At 40.9% G+C, this 14,813-nt stretch overlaps 1 protein-coding gene across 2 annotated transcripts in view; it reads right to left on the minus strand.

Annotated features, from left to right (window-relative positions):
• MLH1 (mutL homolog 1) overlaps positions 1-14,813 on the minus strand; it is a 178,449-nt gene that overhangs the window by 133,609 nt on the left and 30,027 nt on the right. For both annotated transcript variants that reach the window (XM_073630591.1, XM_073630589.1), the window contains exons 6-7: positions 13,827-13,918; positions 13,111-13,153 (exon numbers count right to left, since the gene is read on the minus strand). In XM_073630591.1, coding sequence (XP_073486692.1) covers positions 13,111-13,153; positions 13,827-13,918 — 135 coding nt within the window. The remainder of the gene's footprint in view (positions 1-13,110; positions 13,154-13,826; positions 13,919-14,813) is intronic.

Raw genomic sequence — 14,813 nt, forward strand, 5'->3', positions numbered from 1 at the left:
GCTCAAAAGTTCGCCCGTGTGTACACGGCATATGGCAGCAGTAATGCATCTAATGGAAAAGGGAAAGTCCTGGAAATCGCACATCTCTGCAAAACCCCCTAAGGTGGCGTATGACGGCCTCAGTCTGGGCCCCAATCAGGCCACATCCTCAACGTCTTTCACTCCGCCCATGGAGTTTAATCATGGGGAAGCAGTAATGCATGTTAGGTTGTTCCATGCAATTGTTCCTGGCTGAATTAAAAAAAAAAAAAAAAAAAAAAAGTATAACCATCTAGTGCAACCTGGATTCTATCTTTTAGGGGAGTCTCACAGGCCAATGTTATTTTATAATAAAAATAGGAAGAGTATGTTGGGGGTGTAGTGTTTGGTATGGGATACATTAGGTTAGAATGGGGGCCTATTTTGTCATGAAGATAGATGTGGATGTAGAGGAAGTCCTGTAAGGGTGTGGGTGATGGGTTGAGTCACCAGAGGAAAAAAAAAGTGTGTATGGTTGGGGAGTTGGGTACAAAAATAGCACTTAAACTTATAATTCAGAAAGGGGTAGTGCTTTGTTTTTGTCAGTGATCAGCCTGGGGAGGAGTCTTGTATTCCTCAATTTCATGCATTCCTGGTTTTGTATTTCTCAGCCAAGATCAAGTCTGGCCAAAAAAAGTGGTGTGGAATATGGACCTTAAAAAAGGTGCTTGCGAGCACAGATGAGTTTGGGTATCCTCCAAACCCATTTCTAACTTGTAAATCCTGACTTCCACTTTTAGGCTGCATTCACACCTGAGCGTTTTGTTTTCAGGCAGAAAGTCGTGTGCTTTTACCACAATTTTTGCTGGGTTTTTTATTGCAATTTTGCACAGGTCACCACTGAAAAAAGCAGAAAAACGCCTGTAATCTGCCCAAAATGAAGCTCATGTACTTTTTTGAGCTTCAGCCATGTTGCTTTAGGCTACAAAACACTTAGATGTGAACAAGGGCCATTTAAATTAATGAAATTTTGCTTGTTGGGCGTTTTTTCTGTATGAGCTGTGTGAATGCAGCCTTAGGGAACTGTTGGTCAGGTAATTCCCTGCCCTGTAGCTCACTGAAGCTGCAGGACGCGGAATGATCTGACCTGCAGCTCATTGGAGTACAAATGAGTGGAAACCCATGGAGCACTGCTCTAAGCGCCAACATATGCAGATCCAGTGACTCCACTGTTAGCGGGTTGCGGAATGCAGCAAGTGCTTGCCCGGACTCGCTATAACTGCCTATGTAAAAAGTTGACAGCCGCACAACAACAAACACCCCAGTCCTAGTGTAAAAGATTAGCTTCAGCCTGTCTCCAGAGAGTTCAGATAGGCATACCTAGAAAGTTCAGATTTCAGAATAGAGATAATTTTGGAGAATGCCCAAACTACTTGTGAGATTTCCACGAGATTGATACCATTTATTTTGTTGAACCACTGCTCTGTCAAGGAGGAGATGATGTTCTTTTAAGGACAGAACAGGAGTGAGCTGTATTTAACCTATGGGATGACCAAATTTTTTTTTAGAGCTTAAGAGGGATTTTGTTGAAGTGGAAAAGGAAAAATGAGGGCTGCTTAGAAACGGGATAGTCTAATTTTTAGAAACTTCCCACCCAGGCTATTATCTCTTGTTCCGAGTGGATGCCATATGCCATCCGCGGCTCGCACGCTAGTTGCTGGCACTGTCACCAATGTGTCCACTGAACACAGATCGTTGTATTGGCCTGCTACCCTGGTACCATATGATCACTGTGACCAATCACATGTCCGTTGTAATTATATTGTAATATAATGTCTGTCATTCATAGCCACTGTTTACTATTGTGACCTCTGCGACTGGTCACAATGATCACATGGTACAGGGTCAGCCACAGCAGACCTGAACCATGCGATAGCCGTGGCCAATCACAGCTATCACAATAGTAAAATTATTGCTTATACAGCGATCATTACTGTAATAAGCAATCAGTGTTAAAAAAATCCTGATCACCTCTCCAGCACGGGGACAACAACCCTAAACATACAGCCAGAGCTACAATGGAATGGTTTAGATCAAAGCATATTCATGGGTTAGAATGGACCAGTTAAAGTCCAGACCTAAATCCAATTGAGAATCTGTAGCAAGACTTGAAAATTGCTGTTCACAGACGCTCTCTATCCAATCTGACAGAGCCTGAGCTAATTTGCAACGAATGGGCAAAAATTTCTCTCTAGATGTGCAAAGGTGGTAGAGACATACCCAAAAAGACTTGCCTTGACTTTGAAAACCATTTATCATTTTCCTTCCACTTCACAATTATGTGCCACTTTGTGTTGGTCCATCACATAAAATCCCAATAAAATAAATTTACGTTTTTGGTTGTAACATAACAAAATATGGAAAATTTCAAAGGGTATGAATACTTTTTCAAGGCACTGTATATACACCATAGTTTGAAGACTATAGCTTTCACGGCAGACTAAATAATATACACCGATTTGCGTTATTTTTTTACCAAAGAAATGTAGCAGGTTAAAATTTGTGGAGAAAGTATTTATTTGCAAAACTTTATAAACAGAAACCAAGAAAAATGTGGCGTTTTTTTTTTAATTCTCTGTATTTTTTCATTCATAAAAGCATAAAAAAAAAAAAAAAAAACCCCAGTGGTGACTATACAGCGGGTAAAAAAAAAAGAAAAAAAAAAAAAAGTACTGAACACGTTACCATTTTTCTAGTTTCACTCTTCTGTCAGAAATATTGATAGGAGCACCTGATCATGGCTGGTTTATGATGAAATGACGTTCTTTCCACTTTCGGATTATGGCCTCAATAGGGCTCACTGGAACATTCAGAAGTTTAAAAATCCTTCTGTAACCAATGCCATCGGTATGTTTTGCAGCAATAAGGTTGCAAAGGTTTTGAGAGAGCGCTTTGCTTTTATACATCAGAGATGTTTGTGTGACTGCTCTGTCAAGGAGGAGATGATGTTCTTTTAAGGACAGAACAGGAGTGAGCTGTATTTAACCTATGGGATGACCAAATTTTTTTTTAGAGCTTAAGAGGGATTTTGTTGAAGTGGAAAAGGAAAAATGAGGGCTGCTTAGAAACGGGATAGTCTAATTTTTAGAAACTTCCCACCCAGGCTATTATCTCTTGTTCCGAGTGGATGCCATATGCCATCCGCGGCTCGCACGCTAGTTGCTGGCACTGTCACCAATGTGTCCACTGAACACAGATCGTTGTATTGGCCTGCTACCCTGGTACCATATGATCACTGTGACCAATCACATGTCCGTTGTAATTATATTGTAATATAATGTCTGTCATTCATAGCCACTGTTTACTATTGTGACCTCTGCGACTGGTCACAATGATCACATGGTACAGGGTCAGCCACAGCAGACCTGAACCATGCGATAGCCGTGGCCAATCACAGCTATCACAATAGTAAAATTATTGCTTATACAGCGATCATTACTGTAATAAGCAATCAGTGTTAAAAAAATCCTGATCACCTCTCCAGCACGGGGACAACAACCCTAAACATACAGCCAGAGCTACAATGGAATGGTTTAGATCAAAGCATATTCATGGGTTAGAATGGACCAGTTAAAGTCCAGACCTAAATCCAATTGAGAATCTGTAGCAAGACTTGAAAATTGCTGTTCACAGACGCTCTCTATCCAATCTGACAGAGCCTGAGCTAATTTGCAACGAATGGGCAAAAATTTCTCTCTAGATGTGCAAAGGTGGTAGAGACATACCCAAAAAGACTTGCCTTGACTTTGAAAACCATTTATCATTTTCCTTCCACTTCACAATTATGTGCCACTTTGTGTTGGTCCATCACATAAAATCCCAATAAAATAAATTTACGTTTTTGGTTGTAACATAACAAAATATGGAAAATTTCAAAGGGTATGAATACTTTTTCAAGGCACTGTATATACACCATAGTTTGAAGACTATAGCTTTCACGGCAGACTAAATAATATACACCGATTTGCGTTATTTTTTTACCAAAGAAATGTAGCAGGTTAAAATTTGTGGAGAAAGTATTTATTTGCAAAACTTTATAAACAGAAACCAAGAAAAATGTGGCGTTTTTTTTTTAATTCTCTGTATTTTTTCATTCATAAAAGCATAAAAAAAAAAAAAAAAAAAAACCCCAGTGGTGACTATACAGCGGGTAAAAAAAAAAGAAAAAAAAAAAAAGTACTGAACACGTTACCATTTTTCTAGTTTCACTCTTCTGTCAGAAATATTGATAGGAGCACCTGATCATGGCTGGTTTATGATGAAATGACGTTCTTTCCACTTTCGGATTATGGCCTCAATAGGGCTCACTGGAACATTCAGAAGTTTAAAAATCCTTCTGTAACCAATGCCATCGGTATGTTTTGCAGCAATAAGGTTGCAAAGGTTTTGAGAGAGCGCTTTGCTTTTATACATCAGAGATGTTTGTGTGACACCTTGGTAATGAGACACCTTTTTATAGACCATCAGTTGAGATTGAACCAGCTGATATTAATTTGCACTGAAAAGGGGCAGGATTACTTTCTAATTACTGATAGATTGTCAGCTGGTGTCTTGGCTTTCTATGCCTTTTTGCATCTCCCTTTCTTCATGTGTTCAATACTTTTTCCCTGTCTCTGATCAAGAACAGGCAAGGAAGGCAGAGATGCTGCGGAACGCTTTGCAGGAAATCCGGCCCCTCTGCATCTGCTGGTGGGATCGCCTCTGCAACATCAGGGACGGCAGACATGTAGAGATGGCTGGCTGCCACATCACATGAGGCAACAAGGGGGGGATAATGTGGTGGAGTGGCCGGACTCTGAGGGAGGACTGAGGAGGAATGAGCCCGCTCTCGGTCAGGCCTCTCTACCTGGCCCCACAGAGGAGCCAACTCTCAAGGACGTGTTCATGGCTGTGCAAAACTTTAATCACACACTTGCCTTCCTGACTACTCAGTTCCACCACTTAAGAGAGGATGTCACGATTATGAGGCATGATATGCAGAAAGTGCAGGAGCACACATCAGCTCTGGAGGGAAGGGTGAGCAACACAGAAGACGAGATGGGCCCCCTCCAGCGGGATCTAAAAGCAGTGGGCTTGCAAACTAATCACCACGCTGATCGCATTGATGATTTAGAAAACTGACTAAGAAGAAACAACGTGTGCATTCTGGGCCTTCCTGAGCGTATGGGAGACAGGAACCCCACTGAGTTTAATTGAGCAATGGTTGTTGGATGTCTTTGATAAGCAAAACTTCACTCCCTTCTTTGTGGTGGAAAAAGCACACAGAATCCCTGCTAGACCACTGCCTCCGGGTAATGTGCAACGTCCATTTATGTTAAAAATGCTTCATTACAGAGACAGAGACCAGATCCTCTCTCGCCCGCCCTAAAGGGTAATATTGATGTGAATGGATCCAGTTTCCTTTTTCCTGGACTATTCTGTTGAAGTCCAAAAGCCAAGAGCTCAGTTTGCAGATGTTAAAATGTGCCTTTGCAATCTTCAGATCCAGTATGCCATGCTCTACCCTGCTAAGCTCCGGATCGTCGCTAGGGGAGAAACACTATTCTTTACAAATCCTAAGGCGGCTGCCACCTGGCTTAACAGAAGTGAGCAACACTTACCCCGTCCTCCTTGCAGGGCTAATTCCTCATGATGCATCTTGGAATATGGAGATATCTTCTACTTTAGGTCTATTGTTGATTGGAGATGCCTACTTCATCACACCCAGCTAAAGGCGGTTGCTTTAAGGTTATCAACCTCAAACTCTATGCAATTTCAGTTGAAATTCTTCTGCACTGATGGGATCCATGTGCAGATGCAAGCCTGGATGGACTTCTCTTCCCCACTGTTCTTCATGCGGGAATCTATTTAGCATCCAGAGTTCTGGCATACGAGTTTGGATGGGTTTGTTCTTGATTTTGTTTTCTCTACTCATATGCTGTTCCGTTTTCGGACTTCCACATGGCCTGTTATGCTTCCGGCAATATTTGACTGGAACATTAACCAAGAACTGTACTGTGATGTACATGCTTCTACTGTTTTTGAGAACTGCTATTATACAAGAGCAGGACCAGAGGACACCTGGTTCATGTTGCCCTGCCTCTTCTCCTAGGCCATATGGTCACTTACAAGAATGGCTAGTGAACTTGTAATTTTGTCCTGGAACATCAGAGGACTTAAGGACCCAATTAAAAAGTGTGCCCTGTTTAAAGCACTGTCTCAACACGCTCCATCCATTGTCTGCTTGCAGGAAACTCACTTAGCACATGACACTGTCTCTTTATTGCAGAATAGAATGTTTTTACAGCCAGAGGCTCTAGCATGTTAATTTCCTCCAAATTAGTTTTTCTGCATGCAGACTTTGATAGATCCCCAGGGCAGATTTGTTCTACTGTTTCAATGTGATGTATATAATAATAATAATAATAATAATAATAATAATAATAATATGTATGTGATCTTGCACCTTCATCTATACATAGATGCCATATATAACAATGGTCATGATAAATAAACAATAATAGTGATGAGTGAAAAATTATTATATATAAAGAGTCCAATGATTGTAGAAAGATAAATGTTCCAATACAATCGGTGATCAGTCCTTAAGATAAATATATAGTTCCCAGAGAGTATATACGCTGCCACCAACACCTCGGTGCTCACAGAACTCTCCCCTCATAACCACAACACATGAGCCTTGGAACCAAATCCAATAAGGGTAAACTGATCCTTCCTCTCCGGGTCCCCTCCGCAACTTCTCAAAGATCATGTCGGAAATCCCTGAGGAAGTCACGTGGCGAAATGCATAGGGCATGGCCTGAGCACACAGCAGACCAGAAACGATGTGAGAGGCGTAAATCGCTGAGGTTTTTTTTATAAATTTCAGCGTTTTTTTTACAGAATTTTGGTGTAAGCAGATGTCATCTTTTAATAAATGGTTTGTGGTACGTTAATACACTAATGGAGGCTTGTTTGTCTACTTCACCCCCACATGTGAGATGTGATCTTTGACTGAGAAGTTGCAGAGGGGACACCGAGGGGAAGGATCAGTTTAACCCTATTGGATTTGGTTCCAAGGCTCATGTTTAGTGGTTATGAGGTGAGAGTTCTGTGAGCACTGAGGTGTTGGTGGCAGCGTATAGACTCTCTGGGAACTATATATCTATCTTAAGGACTGATCACCGATTGTATTGGAACATTTATCTTTCTACAATCATTGGACTCTTTATATATGATATTTTTTTCACTCATCACTATTATTGCAGATTTGTTCTACTGCTGTGCAAATTGTTCTCTATGCAATGTATTTTGGGGTCTGTATATGTTCCTCCTCCCTATAACAGCAAGGCACTACAGAGGATATGTGTATATTGTATGACATTTGGCGACTTAAGAACCCACTGTCCCATGCTTACTCATGCTGCTCCAGTACCTATCAGACCCTGTCGAGAATAGACCTCTCTTTGGGCACAGACTAATTTCTTCCATGGGTGTCCAATAAACAGTACTCAACTAGCAGGTTGTCGAATCACTCGAGACAGAATTAAACCAAGGACTAAACCTAATTGCTGGGTTCCAGCTTTTTATAGTTGCAGGTACTGCCTCAGGGGGATTCCATGGGTGAGGCCCTAACTGAATTTTTTCACAGTAATGATGGCTCTGCCTCCCCCCAAGTGGTTTGGGACACTATGAAAAGCGTACTTACGGGGTATGTTGCTCAAAGCCATCAGTGTCCACTGATGTGCAGCAGAGGGAGGCTCAATATATTCATGACCCTACCCCTCTCCAATCGCTCGGCATAGGAAGATGCCCAATTGAAGTATAGGCGAACAACCCTAAATAAAGCTGAACACTCTGGATTTTACTCCAAATGCCGCGGTTTTGAGGAGGGAGACAAAACAGGTCACATGCTGGCAGTTATAGTGAGTTCTCAGAATGCCACTAATTTTATCTCTTCTGTTACAACGCCAGAGGGTACTTGTACAAATGATCAGCATGACATACTAAGGTCATTTGGTACTTTTTATAACAACTTATACCAGAGTAAGGTCGATTACCTGATGGCACGGCTGAGGGAATTTTTGGACCCTCTACAACTGCCCTCTCTCTCTGCTATAGCTAAACGGGAATTAAATGCCACCCTGACATTGGGCGAGCTCATCCAGACAGTAGCGGACTCCCCTAATGGGAAGGCCCCGGGTCTGGATGGTTTACCACTTGATATTTACAAACAATATGGGGAGGTGCTACTTTCAAAACTGTTGCAAATCCTTAATAAGGCATTCAAATCCTTTCAGCTCCCAGACTCCATGAATGATGACTGCATCATAGTACTTCCAAAACCGGGTAAGGATCTCCTGGCACCAGAATCTTACCGCCCCATTTCACTTCTGAACTCAGATTTGAAGATTCTTGCCAGGGTACTGGCAACAAGACTTAGCAAGGTGATGCAGGGGTTGGTCCAATCCGGCTTTATCCCCACTAGATCCATGGCAATAAAAATTTAGGAAGACTGTTTTTGAATATGCAGTTACCATTGGATAACCCTGGGAAGCGGGCCATCTTGTCACTCGACTCTGCAAAAGCTTTTGACAGCGTTGAGTGGACATACCTTTGGGAGGTTCTGCGGTTGTTTGGTCTTGGAAAAAGATTTAGCTGTTGGGTCAAGTTACTCTATTCAGCCCCCAGAGCTGTATGCAAATTAATGGATCAGTTTCTGAATTCTTCCCATTATATAGGGGTACACGGCATGGGCGTCTTGTCCCCATTATTATTTGCTCTGGCAATTAAACCCCTGGCCAAAGCTGTTAGGCAGTCTTAAGCCATCTGTGGTTTTAAGATGGGTGATCGGAATTAACAAAAAAAAAAAAAAAAAAAAATTAATTTCATTATATGCCGACGATGCTCTGTTGTTTCTTGGGGATATAGACAAATACCTAACCTCCCTTATGTCGCTCATACATACCTTTGGCTCATTTTCGGGCTTTGTTATTAACTGGTACAAGTCCGTTCTGTTCCCCCTAGATGATCCCAATCTGACTATTCCAGAGGAGGTTCAGCAAATCAGAATAGTGTCCTCCTTCAAGTATTTGGGTGCATCCCAACATGGAAGACTACCTACGATACAATCTGGCTCCCATTTTACATAAATTTAAGTTTAAGAGTATCATTTGGACAAAGCGGCCATTAATCGGTTGTAGGACGTGCAAATCTCATAAAAATTATTTGGGCCCCTCAATTATTTTATGTCCTCCATAACTCACCCATTTAGATATCCCTAAAATGGTTTAAGAAAATAGATGCGTGGTTTCGCATATTGGTATGGAAAGGCAAAAACCCTAGGATCAAACTCTCCACTCATCAGTTACAGTACCTAAGGTTGGGGGTGGTCTAGCGGTTCCTCAGCCAAAAATATATTTCATGGCTTCCCAAATGCAGCATTTTGCTGGATGGGGAGTGATGAACTGGGCAGACAGGCCCTCCTACTGAGTCACTCTCAAGGGCTCCAGTATATAGCACAACTTTACACTCAAAACGTACTGAAATCCTTTAGGGATCTACAGGAGGCTTATCCAATTCCCCGCCATGATTTTTTTAAATATCTCCAACTCCGCCATGCCTTACACGCTCAGATTAAATCCGTCAAATTAGTAGTCAGCCCTATGCCGCTTTTAGCCTCTCTATCAGGTGCTACTGAGAAAAAAGGTCTTATTTCATTTCTATATAACCAATTAATGTCCAACCTTCAGGATACACTCAACTGCCTGGTTAGGAGGAGGATATAGGAGTAATAAAGGATGATGACTGGCAAACTATTTTGGAGAATGTACCTTCTGTGTAACTCTCCTCTGCACAACACCTGACCCAATTGTTTATCATACATAGGTCATATAGAACCCCAATAAAACAGTTTCAAAGGGGTAGGAGAGACACTCCAGAGCGCCCGCGATGTCAGCAATCTCCCGCAGGTTTCCTTCATATGCTATGGAAGTGTCCCAAACTGGTCAGGTATTGGCATGAGGCGGTGAGCACGATCAACAGTGCTTTTCTTACACATTGATCTAGATTCCAAGTCAACCCTGTTGGGTTGTTTGGATGAAGAATTCATTTTTGCCTGGAAAACTAGTATCTATTAATAGATTGCTGTTCATAGCACATAAACTTATTGCCATTAAATGGTTGTCACCTAGCCCTCCATTTGAGGAATGGCATACCCAGGTCAATGATACTCTTTTGAAAGAAGAGCATGTTTATAGAATTAGGGGCACACCGAATATATTTTACAAACTTAGGGAGCCATGGCTTGCGGCGCCTGGACTGGCTCCATTTGCACCGATTTCTCACAGGTTACAGCAAAGTGGATGATTGGGTGGGCTTGTGGTGAATGAATAGAGTTTATATTGATAGGTATTGGGTATTCCCTAAGAAGTCAACTACTCAGCTATGTGGAAACACGTTGCTTAATACACTTATAAGATGATTGCTCAAATGTGAGGATTGCAGTGAGTCATTCTGAGTCCTATAATTGGTTGCGGTAGAGAATTGGGAGATCGGCAGGCCATGGCGAGACAGACGTGATGCTAAATAACAAATGCTGTTCTGCAACCCTAAATAAGTGCTTTTAGAGTAGTAGGTTTTTGGGTGTGAGACTAAGACTATGCTAACGTAGGGTTGGATATGTGCATTTCTATATAATGTACCAGCATGTGAAATGTTAATACGTGTATTTTACAATGTTATTTCTTGGAAATGAATTTCCCCTCCCCCCCCTCATTTCTTTTTTATTTTACGTATGGTTGGTTGTGTGTATGCAAAAACAAAAAATTTCAATAAAAACTATTATCGATTATCAGTGCAGCCCCCCTGAGGATGCCCACCCAGGACCACAAGGGATACCAATCAGTGCCCAGTAGGGATGGCACTGTGCCCATCAGTGATGCCTGCCAGTGCTCCCTTATCAGTGCCCCCCATAAGTGCCACCTACCAGTGCTGCTCATCAGTGACACCTATCATTGCCCATCAGTGCAGCATATAAGTGCCTCATCATCAGTCCCCATCAGTACTGCCCATTCAGCGAAGGAGAAAACTTATTTACAAAGTTGTTTCTGTTACAAAAAGAAAAAAAAAAAAAAAAAAAAAAAAAAAACGTTCCCCCGGTCATTTTTTATTTGTATCGCAAAAACAATAAAAACCCTTAGTGGTGATCCAAAACCACCAAAAAAAAAAAAGCTTTATTTGTGGGGTAAAAATGATAAAAATTTTGTTTGGGTACAGTATCGCATGACCACGCAATTGTCATTCAAAATGTGATAGCGCTGAAAATTGGTCTAGGCAGGAAGGTGTAAAGATGCCCTGAAGTGGGTAAAGTGTTTGTTACCCCAAAACTTCAAATTCCTGATTTGTGCCTGCTGTAACATGTACTTGTATGAGAAAGTATCCTTTTCTCTTTGTATTGCTTTCTTTGTGTGAAATCCCTGGTGATCCTGCCGGTCCCTCTGCTTTCCTATTAAAAACTGATGACACTAAGCAGAACACTCAATGGTCAGTTCTCTAGCTATGCTGGGAACTCAGTGTGCTCTCCTCCAATGATCAGACTTGTTCTGACACGTCCTCGCTGCACGGCCATTCACTGGGAAGCACCGTGTGCTGCTGCTGCTTCTCCTCCTCCTCCTCCTCCTGCCCCCAGCTCTTATGCAGCTGAGAACAGAGGGAATGTGATAGATAGATGAGATATCTATATATAAAAAAGGGGGGAAAAAAAAAGAAAAAAAAAAAGAAAAAAAAAAGGCTTTTTTTTTTTCTATACCAAAATGTTTTGCCTTTTACTTCTATTTTAAACAGAATGGGTTGATAGTTTACAATCACTTTAAGTTAGGAAACCAATGGTGGACAGCTGTCTGGTACATTTTGTTGTTCGAAAAGGAGTCTCCCCCTCTGCTTGATTTGCACAGGATAGTGTGTTTTATGCAGGTCCAGATGAAATTGTTTACTTATGACTGGATAGTCATGAAGAAGGTAACAAGGACACTTTTGAAAGTTGTTTTATTTAGCCTAAAATAATGCTAAATATTTAACAGTAATGGTAAACACAAATGCAGTCAAAGTCATACGTTTTGGAATATGCAAGTATGCTTTAAAATATGACAGCAAGTGAGAGTATCCAAAATGATCTTGTTAAAAGGATAAGTTCAACTTTAGGGAAAGAGAATAAAATGCACACATTTTTGCTGGAAAAAAAATAAAAGAAAACTGCATTTAATCCTACAGGAGTCTGCAAAGCATGGCCATGCCAGGCTCCGGTACACTTTCCCTCCAGCATTCTGCCCATACCCCTTTACAGTCTTTCAGTTTGAAAGCTGTAGTAAGAATGAATAGACTATGAGGGTGCTGATCAGCACCTTCATGGTCCACTGAACTACTGCTGATGGGACTTGTAGTTTATTCATTCACAGATCTCCGTCTGCACAGTCACACAGATTTTAAATGTGACAGCAGCTGCGGGGGAGAAGAACCCCCACCCGCTGTCATGGGGAAAGGGGGGGATGGGGAAAGGGGGGGGGTGCTGGACCAGGTTACATCCTAAATACAGGTGCAACATGTTCTAAAGGTTTACCTAGTCTTTAAAATAAAAACCATCAGACAGGGAGGCCAGGCTCATAAGATGGAGGGTCTGGGTGTCCAGTTAGCATTCATGAGAAACCAATAAAACAGATAAAAACTAACATATGGAAATTCCAAAAGTCCAAAAACCATGGGATACAAACATTCTTCTCACAAAATCACAAAAAAAAAAAAAAAAAAAAAAAATTCATTTCATGTTGAAAAAAAATTCCTTTAGAAAAAGTATATTACAAGAGCCAAAAATATATACAAACTATATCAACCTAAAAAAAATTTAGACAAATTATTCATAATTGCTTGAAAAAAAAAAAAAAAAAAAAAACACTGAATATTTCCAGGATGTTGATCAGTTGAAAAATCCTGGGTATGATTACAGATTTTTGTGAAGCCAGTGTCATTTTATTATGGGTAATCTTCAAATCTCCTTTGTAACAAAGATAAAGTCAGTCAGTGTAAACTAAACGATTTGAGAAGCATATATTCACCAACCTTCTTAACAGAGAAGCTGATGCCAGAGTTGTGGATGGCATACCTTTCAAGAAAAAAAAAAAAAAAAAAAAATTAAGAAACGAATATCATTTTTTAAAATATAGTATTACTACCATTATTAATAAATCTATATCTATCTCTATATATCCCTGCCCCTGGGAAAATTGGTTTAAAAATGGACACAGGACTCTCAAAGAGTCAGTTTGAGCAGTTCCAGCAGAAGATGTGTGAGCAGAGAAAACTGTTTTACGTGTTCTCTGGATTTGGCAAGTCTGAATTGGGGCTGGAATTTGAAGACTTCAAAGAGCATTGGGAGGGATGGAGTCTTCAGTCTTGTGGAGAGAGAGTTGGGCCAGCTGAGAGTCTGGGGGACCATAGCGGAGACAACTGGAAGAGAGTCCTGGGGACTGCAGGTCTCAGAGGAGTGTCAAAGCCGGGAGTGTCAGGAGAAGCCCTTCCTAGAGGCCAGGAGTGGGCCTGCGCAGCATGGTACTGCGACCAAGGCTGAGTGAGCCTTGAGAGCCAGGTGGCTTGGCATTTTCGTTTTGTTGTATTTTTCTGGAGAAAAACCCCTGTGTGGGCAACCCATGCATCTATGAACTTTAATTTTTGTTATTTTTAATAAAAGTGGGATAAAATTATATATTTATATTACACATATAATATATACATACACTATGACCTGAAACAGTTTACTTGATTAATAATTGTGTTACCTGCTAATGACCTCTACTATTCTTGCATGCTCCTCACTTGGGCTCTTCAGAGCTTTCCTCCTGGTAGACACGTTATAAAACAAATCTTCAACCTGAAAAATACATAACATTTCATTGCTTCAGGAAACTCAGTGTACAACCAAGCATAATTCAACCGGGAAATGCATAGCATTTGATTATATGAAACGGCCCTACTCCTAAGTATACGGATTAAAAGGCAAAGCACCTTTTGTTATACAGTAATTTTGTCAGCTACTATCTACAACAGCACACAATGGCAGGCAACTAAATGCACACATTCCACTCCTGTAAGGTAGCCAAAATATTACAGCCATGGTGGCTGTGGCAGAAGAGATGAACAAAGCCAAGCAGAGTTACACTTTTTAAAGTAGTATATAACAACAAAACAATGAAGGGACTATCCAAAATTTGGAAATTGAAAAGTACGTAAATTTTCAATACCAAATATGATCAAGTTAAATTTCTTTTGTAACATCAATGATTTTCAGTGAGGACCACTGCCGCCGAAGAAGAGGAAGAACTCTGCAAATCATATGAATAGATAAAAGACAGCCGAAAGTAAAAAGGTTAAATACATTCAGGAACAAAAATGTAATATTGCAGCTTACCAATCGTTAGATGTGGACACTGCATTTGTTTTCCTTTTTCAGGCAAGTACAGAAAATAGCTGTTGATCTTACCAAAATGTCTGTCTCACAAATGACATTCTTCTATAAACAAATAGGATTTTTATAACAGCTTACCTGTAAAATCCTTTTCTTGGAGTACATCACGGGACACAGAGCACCATAGCAATCACTATGTGGGTATATAGGCACCTTCAGGTGATGGACACTGGTATAACCAATACAGGAAGTTCACTCCCTATATAACCCCTCCTCCTACCAGGAGTACCTCAGTTCTTGTAGCAAAATTACTTAAACCCCAGAAAGAGGGGAGGGACCTCTGTGTCCCGTGATGTACGCC

Source organism: Aquarana catesbeiana, linkage group LG05, assembly GCF_042186555.1.
Source record: "Aquarana catesbeiana isolate 2022-GZ linkage group LG05, ASM4218655v1, whole genome shotgun sequence".
NCBI classification, from domain to species: domain Eukaryota; kingdom Metazoa; phylum Chordata; class Amphibia; order Anura; family Ranidae; genus Aquarana; species Aquarana catesbeiana.